Source organism: Bombus pascuorum, chromosome 5 (assembly GCF_905332965.1).
Source record: "Bombus pascuorum chromosome 5, iyBomPasc1.1, whole genome shotgun sequence".
Taxonomy (NCBI): domain Eukaryota; kingdom Metazoa; phylum Arthropoda; class Insecta; order Hymenoptera; family Apidae; genus Bombus; species Bombus pascuorum.
In genome coordinates, this window is record NC_083492.1 from 795,871 (window position 1) to 812,817 (window position 16,947).

Sequence of the window (16,947 nt, forward strand, 5' to 3'; positions counted from 1 at the left end):
CAGCGCTAATTTGCTTAAGGTTTTAGCGAATAGCTTCAAATTACGAACTGTCTACGATAAGAAGCACTTTGCGTAACTTGCCTGTGCGACGCGGTGCCCGATGTATCTGAAAAATCGTCGTGTCTGGCGATTTCAAAAAATGAGTCGAATATCTATAGAGTTTGATACGTAATCACGCGTGTGCGTTATTACACGCGTGCCAAGAAGTTACCGCACGAATGTAATAGAACCGGATGTAATCGACGCTAGGAAACAGGATCGAGTCGAGGGACGATGTAGACGTCGACCAGCCGGCCGTTATGTACTTTGCTATATTTCCAGACCGTTGACCCGATCCCGCACTGGACAACAGATTATCAACGCGCGATTTAACTTTTTCGGTTAATTACATTCCACCGGGCGATGATCGCGTCTCGGAAAAAGGGATGGTCCTTCGTTTCAGCAGGAGCATTACACCGTTTTCAGAAATCGGATGAATTTTAGACGCATTTTCGGATGATCTATCGGCGTACTGATTCCGAGAAGAAAACTCGAATCATAATTGAAACAATTTTTTAATTACACTTGACTGCAAGCGTACAAACAACGTGTCCTAGAAATGGCTGTGTCGTCGTTCTTACACGATTTTTTAATAAGAATTTACGTTTAGGTGAAGGGAAAGAACACCAGGGAAGAAAACGAATTAAGCTTTCCGGAACTCTTCTTTCTTCTTTTCTGTTGAAATTTGTTTTGCAGGTTTGAAATATCAGAACGCGGAATGGCCACGTATTAAACGAATCGGAACGAAAAATGTTTACTTCTCGCAGTCCAGTTCTTTGTAATTCGCACGAGTACTTGTCGTTACAGTGACGTTATGCGTTTAAGATAAATCGGTTGACACGAGGAAACGTGTTTGAACGACGAACTAGGTTGTTCGACAGAACTTTCTTTCTCTTACTCGAAATTCGTAGGCAGCTCGTCATCGGTAGTATTGCAAACTCTAGTCGTGATGAGAATCACGTAGCGATGTCACATGTTTCACAACACGACACACATTAATCTTCTCGCAAATATACGATCCGAACGTATTAATTCCCCGCGATAATTATATAGAAAAATAGTTGACCACGCCCGCGGTAATCGAATAAATCTTGTTTGATTGTGCGGAATAACGCAAATTTAATAAATACAGCTTTAAGATGGAAAACAAAAACATTGGAATATTAATAAATAGGTATTAAGTTTAAGAGTGGATGCTGTCCCCAAAAAATTGAAACAATTTCCATAAATAGAGCGCGTGTCGCAAGAAGAGATTCTCTCTCGAAATTTTGATCGATAGATCGTACTAAAATCAAAACGTAAAAGACATTGGTCGAAAGAAAGGCGCGTGTCCGAAAGGAAGCGGCAGGAACTCTTACGGATGTAACGCAAAGCGTGTGTACGGAAGGTAATGGCAACCTAGTGTAAGCACCAGCTGTTACCACATTGTTAGGGGGGAGGGGGGATAGGTGCGCGTAGGTAACCACAGGAAGAGAATACTTTCACTGCCAAACGTACGGTTGGGAGCCTTCGAGAAGGACGAGAAAACCCAGGCATCGGTTAGTCAGACGGATAAGGACGGTGAGAGTAAAACGATCAGGGAGCGTAGTATCGGCACAGTGCTCTATCGTTTTTCCGAGATACTTACCCGTCGTTCTACTATCGTTTCGAAACTGGCGAATCACCTGCATCGATCGATCCTGCCGAAAATCGCGCATCCTCGCGATCGTTCCTGCGTTCATCGTCTAATTCCATCCAGAAGAAAGTACTTTCGTTCCATTTGGTCCGCGATTCGGATTTACGGATCCGCGATACCGACCGATACGATCCATGTAAACGATCCAAATAAGGGGCAAGTGGATTCGAAGGATTTAATGGAAAACCGACAGACTTCATGGGGAGAGAAGCTTCGTAAACATCGTAACGAAGGTAAGCGGTTCGGAAAAGTGTTCGGTTTCTGTTCGAAGATATATTGGCACATGCCCCTCCGACATCACGGGAGAATTCTCCCGGAGAAAGTTCTAAGGACTGCCTGTTAGATAATCCAGGGTCGTCGAAGGAACTTTACAGAGTATAGAAAATATAGAAACTTCTTACGTAGATATATATTATACGAAAGATTTTGAAATTTCATTAGCACTGTAACGAGACACGACCGTCGCATCGCTATATTAGAAGCATGTGCAAAGTATTTGAACAGTCAATTATTTACCATAGTGATAAAGCACGATATTTAGTGAAAGCATTTTTAGCACTAATTATACGTTTAAGACTATCGTTTACGCTGTATACTAATTTTTCACTAACAATAAGCGTGTATTTGCAATAAATCTCTTGCAGCTTCTATATGCATTTTTTAAACACAGCGCTAACCAGGTTTTAAAGATATATGCGTAAGGATATTTCGTAGGACGCACATGATAAATGTAGCCAGAAAAATTTTCTCTGGTAAGCGTTCGAATACTTTTGTGAATCACTGCAAGGCGAATCGGTGTATTCGATTCGATTCGAATCGATGGTTGCGATCAATCTACCGACGTTGAAACGATATAAGGTGAGACGCGAGGATTATTGCCGTTCTACTTGGAAATATAGTGCGAAAGATCGATACGGAAATTATCAGAATCTGTCGCGACATTTCAGATATTTTGCGAGAAAGCGAAGTAACGTTGATACAGAGTATTAAACAGAATTATAACAGACTTGTGTAACTATTGGTTACGCGTAGTAAAATTCTCGCTGTTCTGTCTAACTCGAGTAATATATATTCATTCGTAGGAAAATACACTCTCTTCGAGTTTCGAATCTTTAATATTTTTGTTGTTTCTAGCAACCCGATTGTCACTGGCCACGAAAGACGTAGTAGCCGATTTTACGAGTTTTGACAAACACAAAAGATATTATCGAATTGTCCAGCAGACGTCAGAATTCAGATGTCCAGAATTCCCCGTCAACTAAACATAAGCGAAATCAGGTTTTTTCCGAGTGTTCGTTTGCAATAGAGTTTGCGATTCTTATTTGTAAAACGAACGTTCTGATCAACAATTTTTCGTTTCCGTGGGACACGTGAAAGATGTATAGAATATAGACAAATAATACAACGTTAATCTTGTCATTTTGAATGTATTGAAAAATAGCCGCGCGAACATCTGCAGGTTATAATAAAATCGAAGAATGTGATTAATTTAAAATCGACTACACGCAATAATAGTCTCATTAAATATCGTGCACGCCAAGAATCGGAGCGTATAGTAATATTCACAGCAGGCAATACAGATCAAGGCTGTGGAACGGTGACATAGATCTTTACGCTTAGATTACGTATAGATTTTTATGTTATTTGCTACTCGCATTGCTATGTGGTGGTTAATAATTGCGTTTCATGAGCGAATCTTTCATATGCGAGTCCTTTCCTATTGCAAAATACGATCCGTAACGTTTATCCAAAGTCGTTACTATTTCATTCTGTTTTCGATTATTTTAATTTAATTTAATAACAAATAACTGGAACAAAATTATCGAAAATATCGATATAATACGATATAACAGTATGTGATTGGAATAAATTCGATTTAATAGATAATAAAAAATAAGGTAAAAAGGAAATTTAAGATTACGAAAACTAAAATATCAATTATAAAAGATTCGATACTAAAACGAGCGAGAAGGGAATAAAATAATAAAATAGGTTACGACCTATTTCGTCATTTGTGAGTTTCTAAACAAACGATGAGTATTACATCTGTCTGTTCGCTTTAAACATCTAACATAAGACCGGTTTTACGATATTACGCAGTCTTATGCTATGCGATAAAATTCATACAAAACCCAGATTAGATCCGACCAGACGATCAATGCTAATGCGTTTAGAAAAAGAAGAAAAGACAAAAAAATAGACTACACCGCACCGCTATAAATCATTTTATTCAAATATTTTGCTAAAAAAATACAAAAGTACAAAATATAGAATAAATTAATATAAAAAATAATATAATAATATTAATAAATTAAGCAAAAAACATAGAAAATAGAATATAATTTCCTGGCGCACCTTTTCAAATATCTCGGCTTACGTAACTCTTTCGTGCTCACACATCTCAAATTCTCGTTTTAAATACATCTAATAGATTTTTAACGCTCCTGCTTAAGATATCAAGAAATTCCAAAAAAGGAAAAAATAGAAAAAATAGAAAAAAAAAAAAAAATAGAAAAAAGAAAGAAATTCAAACAAACTGCATACATTGACGTTACTCGTGCTCGATTATCTTATACACTTTCTTTCGCCGTTGAAAGTCATTTAAAGAAAGAAAGTCGCAAGTGGTTACGCAATAACTCTGTAAAATTTTCTCATTCAATGGAGAATGTTTCGTGATGCCTCTCTAATGAAAACAATTTTAACATCATTATATTTATCATCATTATTACTATCGTTATCGCTATTACCGAGTATCTCCCCTTTTTTTTTTTTTTTTTTTTTTTTTAAGAAACAGCGAAACATTACACTCGTCTCGAACGAAATAATCCATGCAATGAGAGACGTGAACGCGTGTTCCAAGTTTCGACGGATCTCTCCTTAACGTTGCTCAAAGAAAAACTAATTACGTTGAACTCACGTGGCTGGGCGCTTGATGGTCAAGCAGTCGGCGAAACTCTTACCTGAAACATGAAAGCAGGATCGTGTACAGGATACGTATCGTTGTTGAAAATGTTAAACGAGTGGTCGATTTGTACTCGTTAAACGTCAATTTCTAATCACGTTTGTCGGCAGAAATAACGTCTCTGTTATAATGGTAACTGGTCGAGTTTAATGTCCCTGATATATAATAATATATATTCGCTAATTTTCATAAACGTGTCGAAGAAAAAGTTTTAAAACTTCGTCAGCGCTATAGCGAAACACGACGAGTGCGTTTATCGCGGTGATAAACCTTGATTGATTCAATCAAATAAGCGAAGATATTTTGTGTGTAACAAAAGTAGCACGTCATATAATATTTCTGAAATAGGTACCTATTGCATGTACATATATACATATACATGTGTGTGTGTATGTGTCTTATTTTATTTTCCTATTACCAGTAGCATTGTACATTACAATTCCTCTTTCCGTACGCAAATGAGATTTCAACTACAATGCGTTCAAGAAGAAAAGTTACTTGACATTATTCATCACGTTATTTATGATCGTCTTGAGATAAAAAATGAATTTAATTATTCCCAAGTATCGCGCGCAACGAACAAATATCCCATTACGTAGAGCGAAGAGAGTTACGCGTTCGATCTAAATGCGATAATCTAAGAGAATAGAGAACGCGTCTTTCAGAGAGAAAAGTTGCCAACTTCCGCGTTATTTTCTTGCACGATGCAGAAATTGCGAGGCCATGGAGACACTATGATTTTTTCTAGCTTGCGTTCTCACCGTTCGTTCGTTCGTTCATCGATTGGAAACAACGTTGTTTCAGTTCAGTTTGCGAGGATCTATCTTCGAGACCCATTTCGCTGAACAACAACTCGATAAAATTGCTTTTCTCTCTTTCTTTTTCGATTCTTTTCCCTTTTGATAGAATCGCACGAATATCGCGTTTTCCGCGTTATAACGAACGCGGATGGTTTTAAAACTTTCTCGCATCTTTTTTTGCCGATGCAAAACACGGGTTCTTTCGTGACTCGACGGACACGAACGATAGAAATATCATTTTAAGCGTAATAGATGCATTTTCTCCCGAAGAAAACGTAAGATCCACGTATGATACAGCCAGCTTTTTCCGCGGATATTTCTGCGTTTGACTAATTTACGCTTGATCGGTTTATCTATAGCAATTTTGTCTATAGCAGCGACGATATGGAAAATATGGTAGTTAAGATATTAATTGGACATGATATAATTTATCTAGCTACTCGTTCGTCGAGTAATTCTACGAGTAATTTATCCATTTAAAAATAAAATAATTTCTTTCACCCATGTAGACTTATATTTCTATGGAAAATCATCTCCCACGACCTGACCGGTCGTACAACTTACAAGCAACCATTTATCTACTGCGAAAACCTACAAAGACTCATTCCAGAACCTATTAACCTAAATAAAGCGGTGATCGATCCTCCTACTTACTCTCTCCACTGCTGTTTGCTACATCAGCAATAGTCCAAGCTCGTTAATTGTTACAACAGTGCTCCTTCGATTACGCGTTTCTCGTTTTCTATATCCATTTCGAGAGCAACTTCTGATACCGTTCTACTCCCGAGACTTTCATCTATTATCATCGACCGAACGTTTTATCGCAGTCTCTAGCTGACGATCTACGATCGATAGGCTGCAAATTCATATTTTCCGGAATATAATTGAAAGAGTAGAACTTGGATAGAAAATTGTTTCGTCTATCAAATGTTATAGAAAGTATTAAACTGCGGATATTTTATATATCGTATTTTTTCGTTATGTGCATTCTGTGAAACTATGCACTCTCGAGTCTCCTATAAATGCATAGAAATTCTCAGTTTAACGATGAAAAATACTACAAACTTACAAATAAAGTAAGAAATTTCGTTACTCGTAAAATACGAAAGTACACGTTCTAGATTTAAGGCACCAAATGAACACGTGTGTCAGCGGCTACAAGAAGAGAAAAGCAAGATGCCGCGATATTCGAGTAACCCGAATCAGGAATACTGGAGTCAGATCAGGAGGATTGTAGCGTAAGCCGAAAACGTGGATGGTAGCCGAGGCGTAAGAAACGCAAGCAGAGAGAAGACACGTAACACAACCAGCAGAAATCCGTGGACGAAAACGAACGTGACAGAGGTTTACGTGGATGGAACACTTTCACCTTCCCCTGTTACGAGATCACCATCTTGCCCATTCTACCGGCAAACATACAACTTGATTAATTTGTTGGCCGGTTTACGCGAGAATTAATCGATAAACCGCGACGCATGCTGTCCGTTAAATCGCGTCGAGTTCCACGTGCTGTTAATTAGGGCCAGCTCTATTTCCTACAATTTTCTTCCTTTCTTCCGCATCGTCCAACAGGATTCGTAGTACGTCGTACTGAAACGCGATTTACCCGCGCTGATTACCACGATCGTTTCCTTTCCCTTGCTCGATGAGAAAACTTTAAACGTCCGGAATTTGAAAGGAAGAAATTGAACGGGGGATCGTATAATTTCTCGTTTACCGATTTGAAAATCGACGCTTCGTTCGAAGGATCGATCGTGTTCGATCAATCGCGTAATCGTCGAATAGTAGTTGACGTACGAGCCCTAGTGTACAATTGCTGGAACGTCTATCTATATACATAGGTATATCGCTTGGTAAAACAATTAGAAAAATAGACGATAGACGAATGGTCAGCAGGTTTGCTTGTTTTTGATTTGCAAGTTTTAACGGTACGCGCGCAGTCTTGCGTGAATCTTTCGATTCTCCATTTGTTGAAAGTTTCGAATTATCCATTTCTACGAGCGTCTAATCCATTCTAATTTCTAATCGAAATGCTTGACGAAATTACTATAGCATAATGTTAACGACTCAATCTCGAGCAATCAAATACAAATAGACTAGCAATTAGAATCTCTGTGCAACTTGTATCTAAGATTCGGTTTCATGAAAGAATAGTGTCACCAACCATAATAGTAGACCAACATTTATATCCCAACGACATTTATTTACTAGACCGTAGATGTTTATACAAATTCATATTTTTATGAATATAATTTCAAACTGAAATTGTTTAACCGCTAAAAATTACAATACTTTCGATATTTTTCATATTGTATATTCACAAAACACACATATTATATACGATTCGTGCATTCTTCCGCCAAGAAATCTCCCACAAATGCATAAAAATTCACAGCTTATCCATTTCGTTTATCTGGTTTAACGCTCGTCGTTCGTTTGTTTACAGAGAAGCAATGAAGAACGTAAATCCCCGCGTATCATCCAAAGTACATCGTATCGAGAAAATCGGCACACGGCCTCCAGACATTCTTTCATGATGACATGCGAACCAGCGAAAACACTTCAAATTTGGAAATATCATTCGGTGAAATTTAGGAATCTATCTAGTGGAAAAGAATGGTATTCAGCGCGATCGTGGTCACGTCGGCCTTGAAGGGTGCTTTGAGCCTGGTGGGCACGAGTTTGTGGCTAATCCCCCTATTAATAGCAGGTCTGTCCTACTATCGATACGATCAACTGGACCCGGAGAGTCGGCCTATCGACAAATATCCTCTCTACGCGGAGTACGATTTCGTGGTCGTGGGAGCTGGATCAGCCGGAGCTGTCGTAGCTAATCGGCTATCAGAAATAGCAAAATGGAACGTTCTTCTACTAGAGGCTGGTCCGGATGAGAACGAAGTAACCGACGTACCTTCGTTGGCGGCTTATCTTCAATTGACGAAATTAGATTGGAAATATAAAACGGAACCGACGGGGAGAGCCTGTCTGGCTATGAAAGGTGGTCGCTGTAACTGGCCTCGTGGCAAAGTTCTAGGTGGCTCGAGCGTGCTCAATTACATGTTATACGTCAGAGGGAACAGACACGATTACGATTACTGGGAGTCGATGGGCAATCCTGGTTGGGGATACGACCAGGCGTTGTATTATTTTAAGAAATCCGAGGATAACAGGAATCCCTACTTGCAGAGGAGTCCGTATCACTCGACTGGCGGGTACTTGACGGTGCAGGAGTCTCCGTGGAAAACTCCTTTGGTAGTGGCGTTCGTTCAGGCGGGAACGGAGATGGGCTACGAGAACAGGGATATAAACGGAGAAGAGCAAACGGGATTTATGATAGCTCAAGGGACGATCCGCCGAGGTAGCAGATGCTCGACGGCGAAGGCGTTTCTGCGACCAATTCGACTGCGTAGGAACATTCACACCGCCATGAATTCTCACGTAACCAGAATTCTGATCAATCCTGTCACCATGAAAGCGACAGGCGTCGAGTTCGTGAGGGATGGTCGCAGACAAATGGTCCGAGCGAGAAAGGAAGTGATTCTTTCCGCCGGAGCGATAAACAGCGCTCAGATTCTCATGTTATCCGGTGTAGGACCGAAGGAACACCTCCGTCACGTTGGAATACCGGTGATCAAGGACCTTCGAGTGGGCGACAATCTACAGGATCACGTTGGCATGGGTGGCTTGACGTTCCTCATAGACAAACCCGTGGCTATTGTTCAGGATCGACTGCAAGCGGCTCCGGTAACGATGCATTACGTGGCAAATGGAAGGGGTCCGATGACCACTCTAGGCGGCGTCGAGGGCTACGCCTTCGTCAATACGAAATACGCCAATCGGTCCATCGATTATCCGGACATTCAATTACACATGGCGCCGGCGTCCATAAATTCAGACGGCGGCGTGCAAGTTAAGAAGATTCTCGGAATAACCGACCAAGTGTACGATACCGTGTACAGACCTATAACGAATAAGGACGCATGGACCATCATGCCTCTTCTGCTCAGACCTAGATCGAGAGGCACGGTCAGGCTACGTAGTTCCAATCCGTTTCACAGCCCGCTGATCGACGCTAATTATTTCTCCGATCCGATCGACATCGCCACTTTGGTCGAAGGTGCGAAAATCGCGATCAGAGTTAGCGAGGCGAAGGTTTTCAAGCAGTTTGGATCGAGAGTTCACAGGATCAAACTGCCTGGATGCAAGCACCTGAAATTTGCTTCGGACGCGTACTGGGAGTGTCACATTCGACATATTTCGATGACCATTTATCATCCGGTCGGAACAACGAAGATGGGCCCTTCCACCGATCCCACCGCCGTCGTCGACTTTAGGCTGAAGGTACACGGAATCGAAGGGTTGAGGGTGATCGACGCGTCGATCATGCCTACCATTTGTAGCGGAAACACGAACGCGCCGGTAATTATGATCGGAGAGAAGGGAGCCGATCTCGTAAAGAACGATTGGCTGGCGGTAGAAACTGCGAGAAGAAGCTAGCGATTTCATATTAGCGGATCGAGTAAAAGTTGGCAAAAAGTTGTTGATCTTTACTCGATAGATATATCTGTTGGTACTTTAGTTACGTTTTGTTGTTGGTAAATTTGTACTCGCATTACTTACAAAAATATCTGTCTTTTGTGATACATCTCTCTTCTATGTATGTGTATGTGTGTTTGTACTTGCTGGACTATATGTACATAAAGATGAAATTTTGTTAAATTAGCCGTAATTATCGTTAAGTGAAAGGTTGTTACAAAACGATCTGATACAGCGAACGAATCAAATTGTATCGAAAATGAAATAACTTCATCGTATGGCTGGATTAAGTGTAAAATTTTTAATTTTACAAAATTTAATTACAAACTATAAAACGGTCATCGAAAAAAGCGAAATAGGGAACCTTCTTACGTATAGAATCAGATGGTACTCTACAAGCAAAAATTACGAATTAATGTTAATATTTTATCATCGATCAAAAAGCTTATGACGTAAACGCATTGCGCACAGCTGGGGAGATAGCTAGTATCCGCATCTCCGGATAATTATATGAATTTCACGTAATACTTGTCTCGTTATACGGTTGTTATCATCGGAGGTAAACTGAATTGCAGGGATCGAAATACGATCGTGGAATACGGACGAGGAGGAAAGATACGAAACTACAGATTAAAAAATTGTGTAACAGAATTTATTCATCGAATGTCAACAAGAATTAGACTACGACCATGATGATAGTCGATGCGACTTTAAAGAAAATAAATAATAATAATAGAAAATTCGACTAAATCGCACGAAGAAACACCAATCCTGTATCTCAAGAAAATAAAGGATATTTTACGCGAGACTTAACTATGTTATGCAACACATCGCGTTATGTACTTTAAGAAAAATATTTGTTTCTTTTGATTTAAACGAACAAGAAATCCTTTACGAATGAAAAATTCCATGGCAACGTGGAATGGCAAATTTCACAACTATCGCACTATTTGATTCAAAATAGCGACTTTTGAATAGATGAACAATGAGTTTACCTCCTTTCGAATTCTTTTTCCTACTTACCCGTCCTCGAGAATAACCATGCAATTTTCGTTTAATAAGCGAGCTCTCTTTTTCTCAGGTTCTTTTTCCTCTTCGTGCACGTGCCATATCTTACTACGTAACTTCTCCGCAACAAATCTGCGTGTAATTAAACTTTCAAGCCAGAATATTTTAGGAACTAATCCGCAACTATAAACAACGAATGTCACAAACATAATACATATTTAAATCCTGTGTACCGTACAAAAGATTAAACTTTTTTCTTCGACACGAACATTCGTTGTTTTATGTAAAGAGAAGAATTCTTATAGTTTATTAGCGAGATAATAATCGAAATCGTATACTATTAATCGGAAGATTAACATCACGACCGATACATCATACTGCATCAAATTTTAATAATTATTTTTTTTGCAGTTATTCGATACTAAAATTTATCAAAGAGAAGTACGTGTTAATCGATAGACGAGTGATAACAAATTTCTCACCTATATAATCGAATGAAATGGTTGAACGAAGGGTGGAATCTTCGTCTCAACATACATTTATAAAATAAAATACCAAAAGTTGTACCGTTCGATTAATTCGTTAATTGAATTATCCTTTGACGTAAATATAAGTACATATTACTTATATTCGATAATTGTATGTACATTGTATCACATATACCGTATCGATGTAACAAATAATAATAATGATGGACGAATAGTAATAAAAGAATGAACAATTTATCCATCTCGAATTATTACGCGTAGCCATTAAATATAATCAGTTATATACAAATTTCGAGAACTTTGATTCTACACCGGGGGAACAGATGATCGGCAGCCTAATGGTGATTCCGAACATCCTTCACGAAAATCATTCTCGGCCAATGTACACCGCGATGTAACGATCGGTCCGAATTCTCGATACGATTTCACCGTGAATATTGGCGTTCTCCTGATCAAAGCTGGTCTCTATGAGAATTTCTTTATAGCCATTGCTCTGCTTGTGCCCTTCTTACAAACCGTCTCAATGATCGATCGAATGTACGAAACGAAACCATCCGACCGATACTGCAGAGCGGTAATCGGTCGCAGGTGTAAGATTCCTAGAGCTAAAGCGAAGAGTGGATACGCAGCGAGGATTTCCTATTAGATCGAAAAGGACCGCTAACCATCACTGGCTGCGAGGGGCTCGCGTTTTTTATTATCCGTTTTAATTATCCGAGCCACCCCGACGACATCGGAATTTTGATAAAAGTCGAAGTCTCCAGAGCAAGAGCCATGCGAAAACTTGGTACTTAGTTTTATAAACAAACGTAAGAAACACCCGTTCGATTCCGACGATTACTGGGAATGCAATTTGAGATCGGAAACATCGACCTTCTATCGCCATAGTGGAACTTGCAAATGCAATATATTTTCCTAGAAGCGAGAAACAAAAAGTATTGTTAAAAGTAATAAACGATAATACATTGCACATTATTCTTAACAACGGTCTGTTTGGTACAATCCTTACATTAATTTAATGCTACACACATATATATATATATATATATATATAGTAGTATATATATATATATATATATATATACTACTATAATGCCAATAGAATACGAATATTCGCCAAAATATAAAATGTTATTTTCCCTACTACAAAAGCCAATTTGCGTTTCCACGCAATACCGACATTTTTATGACTCGTGGATCGATGTAGAAATATGCATTATTTCCATCTCGTTGAACAACGAAGGAAGAAGTAGAAATTCTGCTGAAATTGCACAAAAACTATCTACCTTCGGATTTCAATGATTTTTGAACATGAAAGCTCCGTGCACAACGGCGTATGCGCGGCTGCAAGAAATGTCTGTTATAATATTATTCGACTAAATATCATCGATGTATTGGATTTGCGTTAGATTTTCCTCGCGACGGGCGGATTAAGAAACTAACCTAGACCCAATACATTAATGATATTCGTTTTTGATCAGATTAGAACAAAATGATACACCTAAGTGTACCGCTTGAATTAATTATGAACTGTTTGTTATACGAAACATGTTTCGATCAAAGATTGTATTGTATCAAGGAGGGGACACGATATGGTAATTAGTTAATTGATATTTTGCTTTCTTGTCGAAATACGAAGGTCACGAACGTTGAAAGTTAGAATTGTAATTGTAAAAGCTACATTGTACAATATCGCCTTGGGAAGAGTAATTTCGCTTCATCAATCTTATAACAGATAACAAATGGTTTGCGTGTATGACAATATGAAGGATGAGTCATACTTCCTCTTTCCATAAAAATACTTCCGCGAAAAATATGAAAATGGCAACCGATTAGATAATAATCATTTTTTTATTTATCATCATTTCAATTATTTTACGTTTATTTCTGAAAAGATGAAATTCATGAAAATAAAATTCGAAAAATTTTTGCAACAACTCTAAAACATTTAGTAAGTTTTATCCTAAGTATCCTTACCGATTTCGAAGAATTTTTAATATATTGTAGAAATCAATATTTTAAATAATTTCTCTCTCTACATATAATCGTCGCTCGGTCACGAATTTTAGGATATTTACAAAGATCTGTCGCTATCGGTGCTACTACTGCCACTAGTGAATTCTGTCTATATTGTGCATTCGTGACAGCGTATGCGGCAGTATTGGTTGCCTGCTGCCGTGAGGAGACCGAATAAAATCCCCCCTAGAATCTATATAAGCTATAAACAAATTTATTTATTTATTTTATGGACGCACAGTTATAGGTTGGATTCACTGTAGTGGTACCGACTGTCTTTTGCGAATATCCCGAAAACTATTACGGAGCGGTGGTTGTATGTATAGGAAAAAATTTTTCAGAATCATGTCCCCGACAACATATTCCAAAATTATCGAAATCAGTGAGGTGGATGGGATATCGGTAATTACCGTATGTATAATATATGTAATATATCTATATGTATATCTGTAACATAACGACAGCTTCGCTCTATAATCCATACAAATTAATTAATAATTATTTCATTCTAATTTTTATTACGCAATTCATATCTTGCAATTAAACGAAGCCTCTTGTGCTACCTCTTATCGTCTATCACAAACGATAAATGAACAAGTTCAAATACATAGACTAGATACACAGACTCGTTTATTTGTAACATTTTTAACAAAATAGTTATCCAAGTGCATGGCTGCATGTATGCAGAAGAATATAACTTCCAATAATATTTATAATTATGATTCACGTACAATTGAGATATTTTCGCAGGAGCCGAATTATTTCGTAATTAAATAAAGAAATAATAGTATAATAATATAGTTATACAAGTAGAAACTATTAACCCTATGGCCCTATTTCCAATTACCTGAATTGAACTACATACTTATGTATGTCTACGTATTACATTTAAGTTTATCAATTTCACCTTGAGGATATTTAACCCAGATCTATTTTCCAACTTACTTTTAGAACTTACTTTAGAACATATATATATGTGTGTATGATTAATTATATTAATGTTAATCACATTTTTCCACGACGAACTGATAATTAAAATTCATTTTTCCACATACAATATCTTGTATTTTTAAATTTACGTGCTTATTTATCCTTACGTTAACAATAATTCCAACATGTGCGTCATATTATCCTGTGTTTAGTGCAGCAAAATAAAAGATTTTCAATATTATAAAATTAATAACCGAGATTCTCTACGATGCGCATTCGTTGTATCGTGTTAATCAAATAGCTACTGACACATGCATAAATTAGGAAGTGTCACTACGTGTAAAACCAAATACACTAAACTGATACTGACAAGGGCGGTGTACTGTCAGATGGTTAAAGTTAATCGTTCGATTAATTTTATAAATGTACAAAGATTCTATACAAATTGCTCTAAAACAACAATCTCTCAAAATTCGTAGCATACGATAATTTACGTCGCTTTTTTCAAACTAGCGACAGAAGCTTACGAAAAATACCAAGCGTGGCAGCTCTAGTTTAATATATTGCACCGCTTGATTGAGTTGTAAAAAATACTTATTTAGCATTCGTCTATACATACCTGATACGACCAAAGCTTCGTTTGGACCACAAGTATGAACGTTTCCCATTGTCAGATAAACTCTTTCTTAATGAAGATGCAACAACAAACCGGCACAAGCAAACAACCAGAACTAAAACGGTTACCACTGACACTAATCTATACAATAAATTGGTAGTAATGAAATATGGATTATTTCAAAAACCCCGGTAAATCATTAATAACATGCAACAATACGTGTTAGTCGCGCGTCGTAAGGTTACGATGTTACTCAAAGCCACTACCCAAATTTGTAGCTTTTGCAAAACCCTAGCTTGCAACACTGCCAACCTCGACATTTCCACGTACAGCGACATCTCTCCAAGACGAACCATCTCCTCTATATGTACTTATTTAAAAGCTCATTTCTAAATTAGATTTTCTTTACTTCGAAGAATTTTGACAAGTAATTTCCTAATAATAATAATAATTGTATTAAAATATATTGGAAAATGAAATGTATGTTTATATCGTTGTATTTTGGGAAACTTGGGGAATTTTAGATTGAGTTGTTGCCCATGGAACACTGAAACCACGGTCCTATACCATAGAAATATAAAGATAGATTACGCGAGTCATACGTTACCGCGTAAGTGGATGCGTTATGGGAATAGAAAGAGAATGCTACATAGAAGCTACTCGTGTCATTGTCTGATCATACACGCACACTAATGCTGTTCGTTGTTCGGTGTTACACTCACGTATTTACTGTACGAACGTGTATACGTTATTTACAAATGAGCAGCGTCCTCTTCCTAATCCCATATTGCATTCGCTTATGCCGTGATTATACAGAAGAGCGATGAACAACGAGCGACAACCCGTCGCTCAACTGTATTGCTTATTCCACGTATATAAATCTGTAGATTTGATTTATTTTCTGTAGCTCGACAGTCATTTATTTTGTCGCTCTGCCACTTATCGCCTTTCTGTATAATCATCATCTTACACGGTACATATGCCCGCATACTCTATCTTCATATCTTTATGTGTATATACGTCGTGTATACGACCATGGCTGAAACGCTGCTCGTGAATTTAAAGTTAAATGAAATTGGAGAGTATCGAATAGATTAGAATCGAACACAGAATTTTAAATGAAGAAAGCTTTAGGACCATGTATTAATTTGAAGAACTTAAATACAAATTTAAAAGATTTTAAAACTTGTACAATTATTTACGCTTTGAAGTCCCAATGCATTAAGTTCAGCGATAAATTTCTTGTCTAGTCTTCCTAATTTACTTTATTTATACCCTTGGTTTTACATTAATAAAACGCGATCTATTTGATATCCAATTGAGAAAATTGTTAGTAATTTACGTTGATAAAAATTAATTTGATTGGAATGTATTATATAGAAAAGTAAGCGTTGTATGCTCTGGGATAATATGTTCCTTCCGATGGTAACGAAAATAAATATGCAAACTAACGTGCGATTGAAAATATAGTTATCAGCGATAATCAATAAATTTTCTGTCAAAATTCTTCCGTTCATTGACCCAGCTATGCTGATGCACGATTAAGCCGTTTAATGCAGAAGTGGTGTAATTTAAAAAGGTTGATTACTGGATAATGAGGGATAAACATCATGTAAGTGATCGAATGGACGATTCCTACTTATTCTGCTATCCACCAAGAAACTAGTGAAGATATACCTACATCAATTCTGCACAAAACAGAATGAAAGTCACGCTTTCGAGATGTGCTGCCAAACCAAATAGACAACAAATTGACTTACTCCACTTTTACATTAATTGGCTCAATTCATATTTACCGCATCAAAATTCACGCTACGAGCAACCACAAGCTACGTCGGTACATGAGGTTCTCAAAATTTACGCTACGGGGAGGCACA

General features: G+C 37.7%; 2 protein-coding genes across 3 annotated transcripts in view; one reads left to right on the forward strand and one right to left on the reverse strand.

Moving 5' to 3' along the window:
- LOC132906703 (flotillin-2) overlaps window positions 1-15,357 on the reverse strand; it is an 85,796-nt gene extending 70,439 nt beyond the window's left edge. Inside the window, exon 1 of the mRNA XM_060959117.1 lies at window positions 15,074-15,357. Coding sequence (XP_060815100.1) covers window positions 15,074-15,122 — 49 coding nt within the window. The 5' untranslated portion in view covers window positions 15,123-15,357. The remainder of the gene's footprint in view (window positions 1-15,073) is intronic.
- On the forward strand, window positions 1,402-10,663 carry LOC132906693 (glucose dehydrogenase [FAD, quinone]). 2 transcript variants are annotated; one of them, XM_060959097.1, is made up of 2 exons: window positions 1,402-1,947; window positions 7,923-10,663. In XM_060959097.1, the coding sequence occupies exon 2, from the start codon at window positions 8,093-8,095 to the stop codon at window positions 9,971-9,973; it is 1,881 nt and encodes a 626-aa protein (XP_060815080.1). In that variant the 5' UTR covers window positions 1,402-1,947; window positions 7,923-8,092; the 3' UTR covers window positions 9,974-10,663. The 2 variants fall into 2 exon arrangements, with proteins under 2 accessions (XP_060815080.1, XP_060815081.1); XM_060959098.1 differs by having other exon boundaries at window positions 1,514-1,577.
- Window positions 15,358-16,947: the final 1,590 nt, after the last annotated feature.